General features: G+C 51.6%; 1 protein-coding gene across 7 annotated transcripts in view; it reads right to left on the bottom strand.

Moving 5' to 3' along the window:
- The window catches only part of ARAP1 (ArfGAP with RhoGAP domain, ankyrin repeat and PH domain 1), a 63,382-nt gene extending 43,717 nt beyond the window's left edge, over positions 1-19,665 (bottom strand). For 3 of the 7 annotated variants that reach the window (XM_080642986.1, XM_080642988.1, XM_080642989.1), the window contains exons 1-2: positions 19,439-19,515; positions 1,797-1,862 (exon numbers count right to left, since the gene is read on the bottom strand). In XM_080642986.1, the coding sequence (XP_080499112.1) occupies positions 1,797-1,862; positions 19,439-19,478 (106 nt within the window). In that variant the 5' untranslated portion in view covers positions 19,479-19,515. Of the gene's footprint in view, positions 1-1,796; positions 1,863-7,444; positions 7,451-19,120; positions 19,324-19,438; positions 19,516-19,577 lie in introns of those variants that run through there. The other 4 variants (XM_080642990.1, XM_080642987.1, XM_080642992.1 and 1 more) reach the window with 4 other exon arrangements.
- Between the last annotated feature and the right edge of the window lie 365 nt (positions 19,666-20,030).

The following is a 20,030-nucleotide window of genomic DNA, read 5'->3' as shown; positions in this document are numbered from 1 at the left end:
GTTATATGCCTGAACCTAATATAATGTGGTGTGTCAATTATATCCCATGTAAAATTTTCTTTTAATTAAAAAAAATAAAGAATATCATATTTTTGTAAAAATGTACAAGAACACATGACCACGGGCACACACTGCCCGGGCCTCTCCCTGGGTCTTGGAAGGGCCTGACGATCAAGTTCCATCAGTTCCCTGAGACCTACCTCTAGCTGATGGGGAGCCTTTCCACTCCACAACTTTTCTCTCACCTAAATTTTTAACTATGCAAATATTTTTTTTTAAAGGTTACTGAGGGACCAAAGAAAGACACAAACAGAAACACATTCAATGTCTTAGATAAGCCAGCTTTCAACATTATAAAGACATCGGTTCTTCCAGAATTAATTAAGCTATGACTAGCACAATCCCAACTAAAATTACCCAGAGTCTAAAGTTAATATAAAATGATACCAATGACATATTGTTAAGTGAAAAAGCAAGGTGCAGAAAAGTATTTTATAATGTAAAACTGTTTTATAGGAAAATGTATATGAAAAAATGCTCAATATCACTAGTTATTAAGGAAATGCAAATCAAAACCATAATGAGGTAATCACCTCACACTTGTTAGAATGGCTATTAAAAAGGCAAGAAATAACAAGTGTTGGAGGAAAAGGGAACCCTCGTACACTACTGGTGGGAATGTAAACTGGTGCAGCCACTATGGAAAAAAGTATGGAGGTTCCTCAAAAAATTAAAAATAAGACTACCACATGACCCAGCAATTCCTCTTCTGGGTATTTACCCAAAAATATGGAAACGCTTATTCGTGAAGGCATATGTACCCCTATGTTCACTGCAGCATTATTTACAATAGCCAAGACATGGAAACAACCTATATGTCCATCATGGATGAATGGATGAATGGGTAAAGATGTCGTAGAGCTGTACTATGGCATAGTACTCAATCATAAGAAACAGGAAGTATGCCATTTGTGACAACATGGATGAATCTTGAGAGTATTATGCTAAGTGCAGAAAGTCAGAAGAAAAAGGACAAAAACTATTCAATTTCACTCATGTGAAATATAAAAAACGTAACACATGAACTAACAAAGCAAAGTCACTGATACAGACAACAGAATGGTGGTTACCAGAGAAGGGGGTGTGGGGAAGGTGAATTGGGTAAAGGGGGGTCAAATATATGGTAATGGAAAGAAACCAGACTTGGGGTGGTGAGCATACAATAGAGTATATACATATCAAAATATAATGCTGTACACCTGAAATTTATGTAATTATAAATTAATTATATAGTTAACCAATGTTACCCTCAATAAATTTAAGAAAAAGGAATACCTCTGGATGGGTTTGCAAGAAACTGCCTTTGCGGAGGAGTACTGGCAGCTTGGAGGACAAGAGAGGGAACGTTACCTTTCACTAAATCCTCTGTATCTTTTTAATTTTGTGCTATTTTTCAAAAATATGAATACAGTTTAAAAGATAACGTAATCTTGTGGTAATGAGAAAGATGGTAACTCGCCAGGCACAGAAGGGAATCAAATAAGCAGATATACAGGTACACACACCCACACACTCACAAACACACACCCCACCTGAGGGTCCCTGTCCCTCCCACCTTTCACAGCCCTCCTGGGAGGCTCCTCTCAAGGTCTCTGGGCCTCACCCTCTCAACCTCAGTTTTCAAAATGGACAATGGGACCTCAGGTCTTGCCTCCATGAAGCCTACTCCCCGACCTCAATGTTGGGGCTCGGCCTGCCACACCCAGGCCCCTTCCCCTTCCCATTTTCTGACTCACCTGCTGGGCTGCCCAGGGTCCTCCCAGTTACTCTGAACAGCTGCTCATCTTGGCCTGAGGTGGGAGCTGCAAGGATCGGAAGAGAAGAGAAAGTCCATGAGGCAAGGCCACTTGGAACAGAGGGATGCCAGAAGGAGGAGGGGGAGATGAGAGATAAGGGAAAGGAGGATGGAGGGAAGAAGGCTGAGGAAAAAGGGGGAGAGGGATGGGGAAAAGGAAAGAGAGGGAGGAAAGAGAGGGAAGTGAGTTGGATTCAAAAGTAATACAACAGAAATCGATACTTATAAGCAATAACCAGGTAAAAACCAGAATGAAAGACTCCATTTACAATAGTATCACAAAATATAAAACGCCAATAAACTTCATGAGAAATGTGCAAGAACTGTAGGAGGGAAAATCTGGAGTGTTCCTGAGAAGCGAAAGGAGACCTGGACAAATGGAAAGACATAGAAGAGGGTAGAGGAAGAGAAAGGAGAGGAGGGAAGGGTTAGGGAGCCTAATGGAAGCCAGGCCTTCCAGCGGGGGTGAGGAGGCAGACACAAGCCTGCCCAGGCCACACAGGTGGTTAAAGGGGAGTCAGACTCCTCATTCTCTGGCCCTCCACAAGGACACGTGGCTGGGATGTGTAGGGGACGGGCTGTGATAGAAACTACTGCCAGGCCAGGAGCTGACTGTCCCCAGGGACGACAGGGGGAGGGTGTAATGCAGCTCCATGACTGACCCAGTTCCTCCCCACAACGCAGAGCCTGTCAGAGAGAGGTGGGGGACCCTGGGGAGACCCAGGGAGGCAGGGCCCTCTCCACTAAGCCTGGGAGCCATCAGTGGGGTGGGAACTAAGGGCCTGCAACTGAGGCAGGGGCAAGGGAACCCAGGGGCCTGTTCCTAACCATAGGTGGGGCCAAAAGAGGTGTTTCCAGCCAAGAGGAGAGAACAAGCCATCCCTGAGGGCAGGCACCAGCAAGCTCAGGCTGGCCTCTGTTCAGGAAGGGGGTGGAATGGGCAGGTCCTGGGCAGAACCACCTTTCCTGCTGCGTGGGCAGGGTCAATGGCAAACTGTTGGGCTCTGCACGGTGGCTTTTTAATGTACTAGGCAGGTATTTACCTCATGTAGATTCCACAATTATTTCTTAGGATGAAGCTAAAATAGGGATATATTTTAAAAGTGAGTATTTTAAAAATAAATTTTAAGTAATTAGTACTTCAAATACTGAATTGGCAAAATAATGGCAATGTGCCCGCCGAAACCGGTTTGGCTCAGTGGATAGAGCGTCGGCCTGCGGACTGAAGGGTCCCGGGTTCGATTCCGGTCAAGGGCATGTACCTTGGTTGCGGGCACATCCCCAGTAGGAGGTGTGCAGGAGGCAGCTGATCGATGTTTCTCTCTCATCGATGTTTCTAGCTCTCTATCCCTCTCCCTTCCTCTCTGTAAAATATCAATAAAATATATATTTAAAAAAAAAATAATGGCAATGCTACTCAAATGATGATTTTAAAAAAGAATAATAAACAACATAAATAGTCCTTACTGTATGCTAGGTACCTAATCCCCCCCCTTTTTTTTTAATCCTCATCTGAGGATATTTTTCCATTGACTTTTTTTGAGAGTGGAAGGGAGGTAGTGAAGGAGAGAGAGAGAGATGAGAAACATTGATGTGAGAGAGACACATCAATTGGTTGCCTCCCGCACACGCCTGGCCGGGTATCGAACCTGCAACCCAGGTATGTGCCCTTGACTGGAACTGAACCTGCAATCCTTCGGTCCCCAGGTCAATGTTCTAACCACTTTGCAACACCAGCCAGAGCCCTAATCACTTGTTATTAACTTATTTAATCCTCACAGCAACGTTATGAAGTACACACTTCATACTTTAAGATGAAAAAGCTGAGGCACAGAGAAATTAAATAACTTGCCCCAAATCACACAGCTAGGAAAGGGGCAGCCTGAACACAGTATAGACAAGACAGTAGCCAGTAGCAGCCACATATGGCTACTGAACACTCAAGATGTGGCTGCATAATGAAGTGTGCTGCGTTAAATACACACTGGGTTTTGAAGACTTAGTACAAAAAACAAGAATATAAATATATCATGGGGGAGAAAGGGGAACCCATGTAATATTTTCAACAATAAAGATTTTTTTAAAAGAATATAAATATCTCAATAAATTTCTATTTATTACATAATAGAATCGCTATACTATTTTGGCTATTTGAATAAAGTATATTATTAACTTCATGTTATTTGAATGAAGTATATTGTTAACTTCATGTTTCTTTTTAATGTGCACCAGAAAAAGTTAAATTGCACTTATAGCTCGAATTATATTTCTGTTGGATAGTGCAGCTCTAGACTCTCAACCTTGCTGCTCACTGCCTCTCACAAAGTGATGATAAACATTAACTGAGCCCCTGCTCTATAGGTTGGGCCCTATTCTAAGGGTTCAACAGGGATTGATTGATGATGACCCCAACCACCCTAAGGGAATGACCAGGGATGGAAAACAGGAAACCACTTCTGTCCCTGCAAAGGGCCCAACCCCATCTTGGGCCTCTCTCAAGTTCCTATTCCTACACTAAAGGCTTCAGATCAAGGTCAGGCTCCAGGACTTCACACTCGCAACCTTCTAGAACAGCTCCATTCAAGGCACTGGAAGCATGAACCAGACCTCAGACCTGCCCTATAGGAACCTCAGGCTGGAGGGGGTCAGATAACACCCAGCCAGAGGAAACAGCTTATATGTCCCTCACCAGGCCAGGGGTCAGGGAAGGCTTTCCAGAGGAGGCAGCTCCTTAAAAAAAAAAAAAAGTTTAGAGCAGTACCCTACTGAGCCATGCTAGAGTCTGAGGCAAAGAAAGAATTGCCAATACTGAACCTCTTTATTTAAAATGTGGATATTTTGCCCGGCCAGTGTGGCTCAGTGGTTGTGCGTTGACTTATGAACCAGTAGGTCACAATTCGATTCCCGGTCAGGGCAGGTCAGGGCACATGTCTGGGTTGCGGGCTCAATCCCCAGTGTGGGGAGTGCAGGAGGCAGCCAATCAATGGTTCTCTCTCATCATTGATGTTTCTGTCTCTCTCTCCCCCTCCCTTCCTCTCTGAAATCAATAAAAATATATTTTTTAAAAATAATAAAATAAAATTTGGATATTTCGTTTATCTTGGACTTTTTCATTAATATTGCTTTTTAAAAATACATTATTTATCTTGATTACTAAGATTTTTGCACACACCCTCTCTCATTTTGCACTGGAGGCAAGTGCCTCACTTGCTCCACTCTAATCCTGAAACATCCCCCACCCCAGGTTTAAGCCCTCCAGCTGCTATGACATATGACACATCACTGAGTTTCCACCCCCAGGGAAGCAGGGACCAGGGCAGAGGGGAGCGTCATCCTGTTGCGACAACATAGCCAAAAGCTGGGGGGTACCCCTCCTTTCCCACCCAAAGACCCAACTCAGGTTTCAACACCCCACCACTCCACCTTGCCCCTGCTTCTCCCCTGTCTCCCTCAATCACCTCTCTGCTGTGCCAACCCGTCCCACCCCTACTCAAAGCCCTTCTGTGTTCCCAGTGCCCTCAAGTTCAGCTGCTCGGCCTGTCATTCGACCTACTACAGCCCTGACGTTTACAGATGAAGAAACAAACACCCACAGGGAGGAAGTGACTTACCCAAGTTGCCCGTGACATGCCCTGAGCCCCAGCCAGTTGGGCTGGCCCACTTCACTTTTTTGCATCAGGCACCAGCTTGGCACTTGGGAGGCCCCCAAATTTTTCCCACCTTCAGGCACTGATTCCAGACTGCCTCCTCCAGAAAGTTCTCCTAGACTACCCTTAGGCTCTTAGTCCTTGGAAACTGGGCCATGCAGCTCACAACTGCTTCTGCTCTATCTTTGGTTGTTCCATTGGTGGGGGTCCATCTCCACCCAACCTCCAACCTGGCCTGGGGTACCCTTGTGAGTCTATACCCCTTCTTGTGCCCCTTGCCCTCCACCATAGAGCTCAGGACCTGACTGGGTCCACAGGGCACTCAGTCCAGAGGTAAGTAAGGGTCATCTGGAATCTCTAATCCTTGGCAGCCAGTCCTTTTTCAGGTCTGGCCTGAGTCCCTCTTACTGGAGCAAAAGCTGTGACCCTTCTGTCCTCTACCATTTCAACCCCCGAGGGCAGAGTTAAAATCTCATTGCCGCCCTAGCTGGTTTGGCTCAGTGGATAGAGCGTTGGCCTGCGGACTGAAGGGTCACAGGTTCGATTCCGGTCAGGGGCATGTGCCTTGGTTGCGGGCACATCCCCAGTGGGGGGTGTGCAGGAGGCAGCTGATCGATGTTTCTAACTCTCTATCCCTCTCCCTTCCTCTCTGTAAAAAAATCAATAAAATATATTTTAAAAAAAAAAAATCTCATTGCTCCTTCTCTGACCCAGCCCAGCATCTCCCCCGCGCCATCCCTGCCCACTACTGACTAGGGACACCAATTCTGACAATCTAGCAGGAAGGTGGCCCAGAGCTCAAGGACAGGTACACTCCCGTCTCCTTCATTTTCTAAGTGCCCACTTCATGCCCAGCCCCTGCCAGTGATCCACCTTCATCTCAGTTTCCTCAAAACAATCCCAAGGCCTGGTATTTTTACCCCATTTCATGAAGGCTGTTTGAGGTGGAAACTTGCCCAGGTCACTTGCTAGGGCCAACAGAGCCTTCAGATGTGACCACTTCTATCTGGTGGAGTCGGCAAGGCTTCCAGAGGGCACTCCTGAACTGGGCCTTGCAGGATACATAGGAGGTTGCCCTACCAAGCAAAGGAAACTGAGTGTGCAAGGCCAAGGGATGGGACTAGACCTGACAGATGCAGAGATGGGAGATTTCAGTGGGGCAGGAACAGAAAATGTGAAAACAGTGGTGACACCCAGAGAGGTTTGGGGACCCTCCCTTGGGTGGCCACAGAGTCTGCTGACCATGCGGATGTGAGCATCCACTGCACTCTTTAAGGGCAGGGCAGCCTTAAAGGTCCTACCCCTCCTGCACTCAGCGATCGAGTCCCCTCAGCCAAGACCTTCCTCGATTGCATCTTCAGAGCCCCCTCTACACAGAGCTGTAGAGGGAGGCCCAACGGTGTGGGAGAGCAGAAGAGGGAAAAGGCAGGCCCAGAGTCCAGAGCTGAGGCCTAAGCTTACCTACCCCTCCTCCTCTCCTGCACAGCCCCTCCCACACACACCAGGCAGGTTGGGCAGGGACCCCAGTGTCCAGACCTCAGGCCTGAATTTACCCACCCCACTTCCTCCTCCCCTGCACAGCCCCCCACACCAGACAGGTTGGGCAAGGACTCCAGTGTCCAGACCTCAGGAAACCCCTCAGAGCTCCCGACACAGGAACCAAGAACCCCACCCATCCAACTTTGGACAGGCCCGGTCTACAAACCACCCCACCATACCACAAAGGCACACCTCACACCACCACCAGGGATACATACCTCCCACCGGACCTAGCAGCCACACACAGATCTGCTCCACCACACACTCAGCCTTCAGTCTCCACACTCCCCACCAACAACTCGGCTATGTACAAGTGCCTCAGAACCCCCCAGTGCCCAATACCCCTCACCCTCTAAGCCCACCCCACCCCCCCCCAACCCCCAGCCCAGTCACCAGGGGATACCTATGGGCAGGGCCACCCTCGGTCTGCAGGGCGTTCTCAGGACTCCACTAATGGAGGCAAGAGGCCTTGGAGACACTTCCCTTAGATATGAGGAACTGGGCGGTGGTTGGGTTCGCAGCCCAGAGGGTGCAGAAGTGGTCCCCGCCCCGCTGCAAAAGCCAGCTCCCTCCAGCCCAGACAAGGCAGCAGGTGCACAGCTCACTCGCCCTGGGCCCAGGGGCCTATTTTCTGTCTCTCAGGAACTGGTAGCCACTGCATACTGGTACCAAGGAGGCACCCTGGAGTCTCCTACCTAACCCCAGCCCTGAATCTCTGCCCTGTCACTCACCCTGGCACCAATTTTCTGCCCCATCCCATCAGTGGTGTGGTCTGTGCTCTGGTGTCCCAGGAGTGGTGGGGGCTGCCAAGGAGCAGCCCTCAGGCCAGTGAGCACTGAGTTGGGGGGCCCAGGGCCCAGGTGCCTAAAGAGCCACTTCAGCCACCTAGTGGGGAGCTGGGGCCACAGGCCAGAGCCCCTCCCTGCAGGACACAAGGCAAGTCCAGGTTCCAGTCCTGGCTCCACCACTTCTTGCCTAAAGCCCTGGACAAGTCATGTCATATTCTGAGCCTCAGTTTCTCCCTCCACAAAGCATGGCTGTCATCCAGATGACTGTGACACATCACCATGTGCATAATAGAGGCCACATGGGTCATCTGCTCACTCCTGGGCTATTAAAAGAGACACTTCCAGTCCTTAGCACCAAGGCCTTGCTGCTCCTGATAAAAGGGGCCTTTGGTGATGGTCTTGTAGACAGGCTCTAACCTGCACCTTGGAGTCTGATACCAATGACTACCACACCCAGCCTCCAGCCATGTCCCTCTGGAGGGCTCTAGACTAGACACCCCACTACCCCCTGGACCTCTTTGGGGTGGCCCTGGGCACCACACATTCCCCATCCCACAATGAATTCACCAGCTCCTCTCTTGGATAAAGCAAGGTTGCCTCCAACCTACACGGGGCCTTTGAGCAAATAAAAAATGCCTCTTCCCACCCTGGAAAGGGACATCTAAATGCCTCTTCCCTCAGGAGCCCCACATCAGGGCTTGCAGCTAAGCAAAGAGGACAGCTGGGTTTCAGTCCTCCTCTCCCAGCTCTCCACTTGTCCCCACCTACCAGGTGCCCTTAGGCAGTATGCAATGTGCACACCCACACACAGTGGATATTTTGGTGACAGGCAGGATATTTTAACAACCTCCTTGGAGCAGGATGTACTTTATTAATGACCAAGGGACATTAAAGACTAAGTGACCCTGGACATCCCTGACCTCAATTTCAGGCCTAGCCTTAACTCCCACCCCACCTTGAAAGACTATCACTTTCTACAACCTTCATGTCTATACTTTTTAAAGTTTTTACAGTTGTGTATCACTTGTATAATTAGAAGGAAAAATATATAAAAGTATTTAAGTCTATTAGAATTGAGTTTGTTCCAGCTTGTTCCTCAAACTGTCAATTATAAAGTAGCTTTATGATTTTAAACATAACACCGATAGACTACTAAGAGAACTACTGTACAAAACTGCTCGTTTCCTGGGCCATCTGGACTAGAGAATGAGAAACTGAGACCCAAAGCTTGCTCCCTCCCCGCACTGGCTTATCCTACCAAAGATCTAAGACACAGCTTATCAAATGAGGTCCCCTCACCAGGGACTGAGAGGGTAGCAGCAGAGTGCAGCCCATGGGCTTTCAAAAGGGGAACAGACTGAGATCCATTAGTAAACATGAGACTCCAAGGCCTATGGGTTGTCCTCTAATAGCACCTGTCCCCACCCTTGCCCTGACCTTCATTCCACATTCCCCTAAACCTCACCCAGAGGTGCCTGAAGCCCAAGCCTCACCCTGGAGAGGGTCTGATAGGGAGTAAAGTGAGAGTGAGGATGCAGTGTGGATGTCTGAAGTCGGTCACTTGCAAATAAATGAAGCTGAAAGTCAAATGGTTTGGTTTATAGCCTTGTCAAAAAGTCTATGACATAAGAATCCCCCTCGCCTCTACTATGTATCCCCACCTCCAAATGGATCACACTGGACCACTGCCTCCCCTTCCCCTTAACTGCCTCCTCATTATCATGTTTTTGACATATCACCCTCCTCTCCAACCCCATTACCCCCAACCACCCCAGGCCTCCCCAGCCTGCCTGAACCCCTGGGCTTTCCTCCCTGCCTCCTGCCCCTCCCTCACCTGTGGCCAGGGCACCCTCTAGCCTATACCTCTAACCTGCCACAAGGCAGAGCTCCTAACCAGAACCCTAAACCCACAGCCCTGACCCACATCCACCTTCCCTACTCCCCCATTCACTCTTCAGGCCTCACGCAGGCCCTCCCATTTTAATATGTGACCCCACCCGCCCCACAACACCTGTGGAGACATGGGGCACTCACATCAGGTCTCTGGACTGGTCCCCTGCCCCTCAGTCACAGACACATCCTACTGGGCTGGGGACTTCCCAGGCAGAGCAGTGAGTGTCTCCCCCAACAAATGTGCTGGTCAAGCCCAGCTGGCGTGGCTCAGTGTTTGAACACTGACCCAGGAACCAGGAGGTCACAGTTTGATTTCTGGTCAGGGCATATGCCTGGGTTTCGGGCTCGATCCCCAGTAGGGGGCATGCAGGAAGCAGTCAATAGATGTTTCTCTCTCATCAATGTTTCTGTCTCTCTAAAAATCAGTAAAATAAAATAAAATAAAGATTGTAAGGTGTTGGCCATGGGGGGCATGAGATGCTATAGGTAACTGCAGGAAGATCTTCTATGACCACTGACTGCCTTGGGAAGATGGTTGGGGGGCTCTTAACACTGTAAATGAGGAAGAAACAGGCTAACCACAAGGGGCGTAGGAGTACACAGGGCTGACAACAGACTCCCAGGCAGCAGGAGTGGACAGAACCAGTCACATGCTGGGACCCTCACCACACACCAGAGGAGTTGAAGGCCACTCCTGGCCCTGAGCCCTGACAGAGGAGGGGAAGAGAAGGCTGCTGGACTCCATCCTTTCTGAGTTAACCAGGAACCTGACATGTGCTCACCCAGGAGGATAGATTTGGAGGGTTCCTCTGCACCCCAGAACTAGCAGCCTAAGAGAACAGGGACTCAAACCTGCCCCCTCACTAGTGCCCCCTGAAATGGAGAAACCAGAAGATAAGTGGCCCAATGTTGCTGGTATCTGAAAGGGAAAGCTGCCTTTGTTGCTGGGTTGAAGGTGACCAGGTGGGCGGGGCAGGAGCCAGAAGGGAGTAGGAGATGAGGGACCAGCCCCACAGGCTCAGGCCTGCAACTGATGTGTGACCTCTGCGTCCTCCACTATATTATCAGATAACAGACAGGAGAGATTCCTTACTAGACCTCTCCTCTCCAGCTTACAGGGAACATCCTAACCCGCTTATCTGATCCAGCCATCTCTGCTTAAAGGTCATGATTATGGAGGACTTACCATCTACCAGGCATTGTGCTAAACATGTTACATGGACCATGTACACTAATAAAAGAGAAAGATGCAAATTGACCATACCTTTGTAACGCCCACCAGCCAATCAGGACTGAGTATGCAAATTAACCCAACAAAAATGGTGGTTACTTTGCATACACAGGCACCAAGTGGCTGGGGGCAGGACGCTTGCTTCAGCGCCATGGTGACGACGCAGGTGTTGCGCACCGCCCCAGCTGCTCTGGGCCTCTGGGCAGCGTGGGAAGGCAGAAATGTGGCTCCAGGCCGGAGCAAGGGCAGTGCCCACAGTCAGGGGAAGGAAGGCCCATTCTTGCACGAACCTTCATGCATCAGGCCCCTAGTTTGACATAATTCTCTAGACAATCTAGAAAGTAGATAGCTTTAGCCCACTTTACAGATGAGGAAGAAACGGAGCCTCAGAGAGGTTAAGTAACTTGCCCAAAATGACACAGGAGCCAGAATCTGAACCAAGAGCTACCTGGGCCCCTCCTTCCACTCTATCTCCTCAGAGGGGACAGTGTAGAAACAGGCAGGGAGCAGGGAGGTCAGGCAGGAGAGGGAGGATGAGTGCAGGCTGAGAAGGGCCTTGAGGGCCATGCTAAGACACTCGCCCTTACTGTTCAGACAACAGGAAGCCATGAAGGGCAGCAGGGTCCTCTGGGGACCAAGCATAGGGCAACAGACAGGCAGACAGGCAAGAAGGGGTTCCTACTGCTGTGAGATAGAAAATTCACATAACTTTTCTGAGTCTCAGTTTCATCATCTGTATAATGGGGATTACAACAGCTCCACCTGGCAAGCTTGGGAGGAATAAATGTATGCCTTCAACATAGATGCCAAGTCTGATCAGTTCTCACTCCCCAGTGACTTCCCACCTCCCTCAGACAGAAAGCCAAAGACAGTGCAGGCATGGCCCACTAGGTCTCTCCCTGCCACCCCCCACCTCCCTGCTGTTCCTCCACCCTCTCCTTGTGCTCCACCTCAGGGCTGCGCACTGGAGCTCCCTCTGCCTGGAAGCTCTTCCCGACATCTACACGACTCACTGCCATACTTTCCCAGCACCTGCTCAAATACAAGGCCTTCCTTCCATGACCATTCTACCTAAAAAGTACCCCCATCAGTCTCCTGACCCTGTATCATTTTCCAGCATCCCATGTATCACTATTGGACACTGTTCATTTTCAGTCTCAACTGGAGGACCAGGATATTGTCTCATTCACAACTCTATCCCCAGTGGCTAGACGTGTCCAGCCACTGGTGGAATGGATGGATGGACATCTACAAAGGCCTGACTCACCCGGGTCAGGAGCTTGGGACATGGGCCTGTGACATGGGTAGGGAGAGAAATGGTTGGCTGAGGCAATAGGAGTCAAAGATTCAACTCGGAGACTCCTTGGCACCCTCCATGGCTGGGCCTGACAGTTCTTTCCACCTCTGTGGCCGCCCCAGCCACTTCCTGCTGTGCTGGCCGATAAACACTGCTGGGTGGTGGGGGCTTACCCACACAGGAAAGTGCTGACTCTCAGACCCCCTCAAGCTGCCCACTCCTCAACTGTTCCCCAGAGAAGGTCAGAACCACCCAGACTTCCAGGAGTCTCTGAGTTCAATACCCGCACCCCGATTCGAGGCAGGTGCCTCTCCCCTGCTTGTCTACCCCTTCCATGGCTCCCCATTATCCAATGGGATTCAAAGGCTCCACCCTCTGGTTCCTGAAGTTTACTCCTCTTCTCCAGTCTCATTCCCCCTAACCCCACTGTCTGATACTTTACCTCCAGGACTTTGCTTATTATACTGTGCCCTCTGCCTGGAACCCCCCAACCTCTTGCTCCTTAGGCATATTGGAATCACCTCATCCAACCATTTCTACTTCCAGAAGGGGAAAGTGAGCCCCAGAGAGATTCAAGAACCTAAGCAAGGTCACACAACAAGTCAAGACCAGGGCCCAGGCACCCCCAGCCTGAGCCCCTACCCCTGGGAGGAGGAGTTCCTCTCAGGTGACCTCAGAGATGCTGGAGCAACTCCCCTCCTCCAGGTGAGCTGGCTAGGGCAGCCCTGCACTGAGAAATGTGGGTTTTCAGGCCACAAGCAGTAGAGGCAGATGAGTGTCCTGGTTCATGTCCTGGAACAGAACCACTAGACACTCCCTGCATCTTCAGCCTCCCTAGGCTTAGCAGGTCCATCTTCTAGGACCGTGGTCAGCAAACTGCGGCTCGTGAGCCACATGCGGCTCTTTGGCCCCTTGAGTGTGGCTCTTCCACAAAATACCACGGCCTGGGCGAGTCTATTTTGAAGAAGTGGCGTTAGAAGAAGTTTAAGTTTAAAAAAATTTGGCTCTCAAAAGAAATTTCAATTGTACTGTTGATATTTGACTCTGTTGACTAATGAGTTGGCCGACCACTGTTCTAGGAAGACAGAAGGAGCAGGAACAGGCTTAGTCTGAGGGGAGAGGTAGGCCTTTAGCTGGGGCTCTGGCACCCCTTCACCAAGGAAGAGAGACCCCACTCCAGAGCTGTTCTGTTGTCATCTGGTAAAGCTCAGTCCCCAACCTTGCTCTCACGAAGGCCCCTTTCTCCCTACCAGGCTAGGGAGGCTTTTGGGAACAAATTGTCAAATTTTAGCTGCAGACCCACAAAGCGGCCCATCTGGAAGAAGGACCCCACTCAAGTGGGGGGAAGCCTCACCAAGCTCACATTTCAAGGGGTGCAGAGCCAAGCACCTCCTACCCCAACCCAGTGAGACATCGAATGCTGATCACACCACACGCAGGCAAAAGCACAGGACCTTCAAGGATGCATCTGGGTCCAAGTGTACACAGGCACACACACAAGCACACTCAGCGCCCCCAGAGGAATGCGGAGCTGGAAGGGGCTCACCCAGCCAGGAAGTCTTCCAGGAGGGGGCGAATTTCCTTCATGGGAAGGAAATTCCCATGGGGCAGGTCCTGCTCTATGCCCAGGGCCCTTTCAGGGCAGCTGTTGTGCCCACAGGCCCAGGTGGGTACCAGAAGGAGGTGGGGGAGGCATTGTGAAACACTCCAAGGCTCCAGCCAAGGCCCAGCTTCCCTGCCCCTTGAGGAGGGGCAATGTCTCCCCTTCAGACTCCCAGGCTCAGGTCTATTAGCTACACTAACCCTCCAAGGCTGGCCCTGGGCCTGCTGAACCACATCCTGTCCCAGGAGTACCTGTTTTGCCCAGCAGTGTGGCCCAGACCTTGCTCCGTGACCCAGCCAACCACCAGCCCTCCTGGAGCCTCCCATCAATCCTGTCCTGGTATCCAGGACAGCCCCACCACCATCAAATGAAAAGGAGGCCTGGCCCCTGTCTGTCCTCTCCCCACTCCCCAAGAGAGCTGTCTCTTCTGCTACTTCCTAGTCCCTTGCAGGGCCTGGTTCTCAGACTTCTTGAAAGGGGGCAGTTGGGTGTGTATGCTGGGGTTGTGGGTGCAGAGAGCACACAGAGCCTGGCAGCCACGTGGGCCACTCACCCCCAAGCAGCTCTGAGAAACTCTCCTGTCCTCATCTGTCTGGCACCAGCAACCAAGATGTGGCACAGAGTCTCTGTTTCTCTAAACTCAGGATTCACTTTTAGAAATTTGGAAGCTGGGAATTGCTTGAATCCCTAATGCCTAGGACCTCAGATTCAGAATCCTAAAATTGCAGCCGCTCAACATGGGGAGAGGAAGGGCAGAAGTGGAGAGGGATGGAGAAGCCCCCCACCTCAACCTGCCTCAACTCTCACCTGCCCGGTTGGTTGGTTGCTGTTCACACCTGGGGCTGGTAAACCTGGGAGGTTCCAGGAGCTGCTGCTTCCTGCTTCCTCCCTGAAGCTCTGGGGAAGTTGAGTCCATTGAAAATAAGTGACAGCCCAAGGCCTCTCACTGACATACCAGGGGCTCCTGACTCCAGGCCTGACTGAGCCCTGGCTCCAAATTATGGTAGGCAGGAAGTGGGAGGGGGGACACCCAGTCGCAGGGCAATGTCCTCTGGAGTGGTAGGGAAGGTGCCAGAGGAGACCCCGGCACCTGTAGGGAAAATATGCTATAGCTCCCTGTCCTGGGGGCTGACCCACCCCAGCACTGCATGGCCGAAGGGGGTAGGCCAGGTTCCCCCAGAGGCTTGGGCAGGTGAGATTCCAGGTGTCCTCTGGCTCCCTGCCCTGAGAATGAGAACAAGAAGTAGCTGTGAGAGGTCCCAATCCTCCTCTCCTTCCCCACCTTTGGCTCACAATCTTTACCCTCACAACAGTGAAGATAATGAGAAGCTGGAAGATTTGGCCACATCCCTCCCTCCTGGGGTGGGCTCTACGACCCTGAATCCTCCCCTGGACCCCTCTCACCTTGAGCACCACACTCTTGATCACAGCTGGTCTATGCTTCTTGCCCTCTTACCTCTGGAACCATCATTTCCAGGTTTGTTCAATTAGTCACTGACACCCAGCTGTACCTGATCTCAGTCACCTTGAGAGGAATCAGGGAGAAAGACTTGGGCCCTATGATAAGGCAGGTGGGCAGTGTCTGAAGGAACCTTAGGGTATCAAAGTCCCAGGAGGCCCTGGCCAGACCTCAGGCAGGGAGGTGGAACACAGACCTCAGAGCCCCTGCCTGGGTGCTAATCCCAGCTCTCCCTTTCCTTGGCTGAAAGACCACAGGCAAGTCACTTTACGTCTATTGATGTTGGTTTCCTCATCAGCAAAAGGGGGTCTGGGAGAACTACTATATTCAGCAAAGCCGAGCAGACAGGATGAGAACAGGAAGTAGACCTCAGGAGGTGCTCATCCCAGGGCTGAGCCCTTGGGAGCTCAGTACTTGACAGCAACCAGTCCAATCTGCAAGCAGGATGCCCTTGCAGGCATCCCATCCCCACAGCTGGCCCCAGCAATGTCACCTGACCAGGTGGCCCTCCAGTTCCTGCCTGTCACTCCGACTGGGAGTTCCCGGGATAGGACAGGGTTTGGATCTCCTCTGGCGGCAGTGTCACCCAGTGTCCAGGGTTCTTACTGTGAAACAATAGAAATTCGGACCGCAGCTCTACTATAGAATGGATAATCTTGGGCAAATCAGTTAACCTCTCTGGGCCTCAATTTCTTCATCTGTAAAATAGTCTACCCCATAAGACTATTGTTGAGGATTAAATGAAATAATTATATAAAATGTTTAGCACAGTGCCTAAACATTTAGGCACATAGTAAGCTCCTTAGAAACAGTAGCTAACACTACTATCATTACTACTATTAAATAATAATTTGGTTATTAAATTGGTCACTTAACTCCACATCCCCTCCCAGCTACTCCGATTGTCCCAATGGTTTAGAACAGATGTCCTGATTATAGAACACACTTCTCCCTTCTGAACCATATTCCAAAGGATGAGCCAGAGAGAAATTCCACAGAAAGGTTATGCAGAAGACAAACCATGTACTACCCCCACCCCCAGGCCGTCCCTTACACCTGGGGTCATCTGTCTCTCTGGCTTAGAGAGCCTTGGTTGGATTGTACAGATCTGGTGGCCTCTCTGATCGGGGCTGGGGGCACTCAGGAGTTAGCAGCAAGCCCTATGTTTTATGGCGAGTGCACTTATAGGGGATCTCTGAGGGTCCCCATATCCTCCTATTCAGACCCTTGGAGCCACCCCTAGTGCAGAGCCCCTTCCTGAAACATCAAACACTCTTCTGTTCAGGGCTGTGTCCAGCCTGCCTGAGACCAGAGGAGGGTGTGAGAGTGGCCAACCAAGGGAATGGACTCTGCTCCTGAGGGAGGGGGACCGGGTCTGCTTGGCTGAGGTCACACCCTGCTGCCTTGGCCACCAACCAGGGGAAAGCCCCTTCCTGAGTGGGACCCTGGACTGAGCTCAAGGGGTGAGGTCAGGCTATGGGAAGGGAAATCAGGCCAAAGAGGGGGGCGGGGGGGAAAGCCTGGATCCTGATCCTGCTTCTACCACTAATTTGCTGTAACCTTGGGCAAGTGACTTTGCCTCTCTGTGCCTCATCTGCAGACTGGAACCTAACTCCTAAGGTTGGTTGGCTGGTTAACACATAAAATTGCCTGCAATGGTGCTTTGTTATCCTCGCTGAAGAAGTCATTACTCAGTTCTCTCTGAGTTTCTTCCCCTCTTACTTGAGAGTGAGACTTGTCTCATGGAATGATGTAAAGTTAGTAAAGTAACAAATGCGTAGTGTCAGGCACACTGTAGTACTTAAATCAAGGAGGGCACCCTTCCTTTCTCTCTCCTTTCCCAGAGAGGAGCCAGACTATGAGTCCGAGTCAAGACTGACCCCCACCAGTGCTCTCTGTGTCCAATCTCTGGCCCTTGGCCTCAGTGTCCAATCTCTGGCCCTTGGCCTCAGTCTCCCCGTCTGTAAAAAAAGCTTCTGGGCCAAGTAGTGTCTGACTGTCCATGGCCATATGAGCTCTAGCCTCCTTCTCCCCTCCATTTTCTCCTTCCTTCTCCATTTCCAACTCACGTCCACTACATCCCCTCCTACTGCAAAGAGAACCCTTGGAACCCTAAAGGGACTGCTGTTGGGCCAGGGGTACCAGCCCTCAAGTAGCCCAGGGCCCATCCAAGGCCTCCAAGGGTTAAGATCCAGAGTGAAGGGGGGTGTGGGGAAGAGGCAGGGTGAGGCCTGGAGCCCAGGGCCTGCCTCCCCTCCCCCTACCCTGGGAACAGAAGCTACTTGTTTGAGCATCAGCTGGCTGGCTTTGAGCTTGGCCAAAGGGAGAATGGGGTGGGGAGGAGAGAGGGCCCTGGAGAACAGAGGGGACTCCCTCCTTCCAGCCAATGGGCAAGTCCATCACTAGCCCCTAGGACTCTCAGAGGTCCCTTACCCCTATGAAATGACCCCTTCCCCCAGGTTCTGCCTTTTCTTCATTCAAACACTCACTGCTGGGGGCAGGATTTAGACTCAGGCCCAGCTGTTGCCCACAACCAGGCTCTTTTTGGAGTATGGGACCAGGGGTAACACCCCATCCTACAGATGGGGAAATGAAGGCTCTGAGAAGTCTGGGGATTTGTTATTTTATTAACATAGGGTTTAGTGGCAGCACAGGTACTACCCCACATCCCTGACATTCCCATACCTCTGCAAACCCCTTCCCCACAGAGCTCCAAGGAGGCCCTTGCTAAGCTGAGCCACTACACAGGCCTGAAAGGCTGGGCAGCAATAAGCAACCCACATCTTAAGTCCCAAAGGATCTAGGAGATTTGGAGGGGTGAAAACTTAGGGGGTGGGGGACAAGCAACCTGAACAAAGGGCTGAGGCTTGATGTATAGAAAAGCATGACTGGAACCCAACAGGTGGTGGAGGTGAGGCTGGGGTCAAGTGGGGAATGCCCCAATGAAGCTTGGGTACAATCTGGGCCTCTGGTGGCCTCTGCCAATTTCCACCTCCCTAGTTGTCAGGACTCTGCCTAGATCACCCCCCTCTTGCCCTACTGCAATGAGCAAATGGCAAATGCGGAGGCAGGCAGAGTTCCCAGGCCAGAGTCTGGACAATCCCAAATCCATGGGACAGAGGGATGAGTTCTCTGTGCACCCTGCCCTTGCTACCCCTTCGTGCCATACCCATCTCCTCACCATTCCTCAAATATGACATGCAAGTTCCTGCCCTTGCACAAGCTGTGCCCTCCTCTGGAGGGTCCTTATCCTTGTGAATTGACACTTAACTGCTGAGGCCCATTTCAGTCATCTCCCGCTGGGCCTCCAAGAGTTCCAGTCCCTCATTTCATCTCAGTGCCTGTCTAGACCTGTCTTTGTGACTCTGCTGGTATCCTTCTACCCTGTAATGAGCTTACTGGGAGGTCTCCCCTAGCCCAGCACACTCTGCTCTCTGAGACAGGCATCCTGGGTGCCTGTCTGGACCTTGGGGCTCAGTCAAATCCTTCCCTGAGTACCTCTACACCCCCCAAGCCTGGGGATCTGGGAAGGATCTTAGGACAGGAGTTTTGGGGGAGGGGGTGCATATGCCAGAGTCATGTTGTGATGGCTTTTGACCTAAGCTCCCCAGCAACAAAAACACCCCTGGCGATCTGAGACCAAACACCCACCCCATGCCCCCCAGGCTGCACTCCAAGTCTGCTCTCTCCAGGCCCAATTACCCACTCCAGGCTTGACCCCATTCAATGTGAACACAAACCTCCTTTTTTTTCCCCAACAATTGGGCCAGGTAGGGGCTCTTGGGAGGCCATGCCACCATTTACTTACTGTTGGGGAATTGGGGCAGAGACCGGAAGTAGTCTTCCCAAGGTCACTGCCCAGGTCCTGGGCATAGGGTCGTAGCAATGTGCAGAGTGGGGGTCTCCGCGATCAACGAGGTGCGAACCTTCATTTCACAGATGAGAAAAGCAAGGCGTCCGAAAAGGGCTAGCTCCGGATCCCGAGAGCCTTCATGCCAAAGGGCTGAGGGCTGGAAGCCCCCTGTCCCGCCGGTTCGCCCTCCTCCCTACGGTCTCTGGCCCAACGGCGCACCGTCGGAAAGCCACCCCCATCCCCACCGCGAGACAGGAGAACAGACAACACAACCTGGAGAAACACCCGCGGAAGTAGGTGTCAGGCACAGCATCGCCGCGGGGCCTCGGCGTTCCCTTCTGCGGAATGGGAAAACTCTGGGCCACACCTGGGGAAGGAGCAGGAACGGGGATGCCCCGGCAGCCTCACTGACCTGCTCTGAGCAAAGACCACGAGGAGACCCCGGTTCCGACACCGCCACCCTCTCTAGCCGCAGCAGCGAACTCGCGGCCTCAGACCGGGCGCGCCCACCCCGCCGGGCGCTTCCGCCCGCCCACGTGACGCCCTGGGAGGGGTGGGCGGGGTCTGCGCATGACCACGCCCGAGGGCGGGGTGTGACGTGATCACGCCCCCTCAGTGACCCCCACCCAGTCAGTGTCTTCGAGTTCGCCTCGCCGATGTGTGGGTGTGTGTGCCTCCGGTTTTGTGTCTCCCGTTTCTCTCCCTGCTCGAAGGTCCATTTCTGTCTCCTGAGCCTACCACCCACATCCGCTGAGTCTCCCTGCCTCTTGCTACTCTTCTGGTGACTGTGCCCACAGAGATGAGCCACACACCCCCGGGAGCCCAGACCGCCCAGGGCCATTAGAGGGTGTAAAAAACAGGACGA

The sequence above is a fragment of the Plecotus auritus genome (assembly GCF_963455305.1).
Source record: "Plecotus auritus genome assembly, chromosome: 9".
Lineage (NCBI taxonomy): Eukaryota > Metazoa > Chordata > Mammalia > Chiroptera > Vespertilionidae > Plecotus > Plecotus auritus.
The sequence above is the reverse complement of the archived record's forward strand: the minus strand, read 5'-3'. Positions and strand labels throughout refer to the sequence as shown.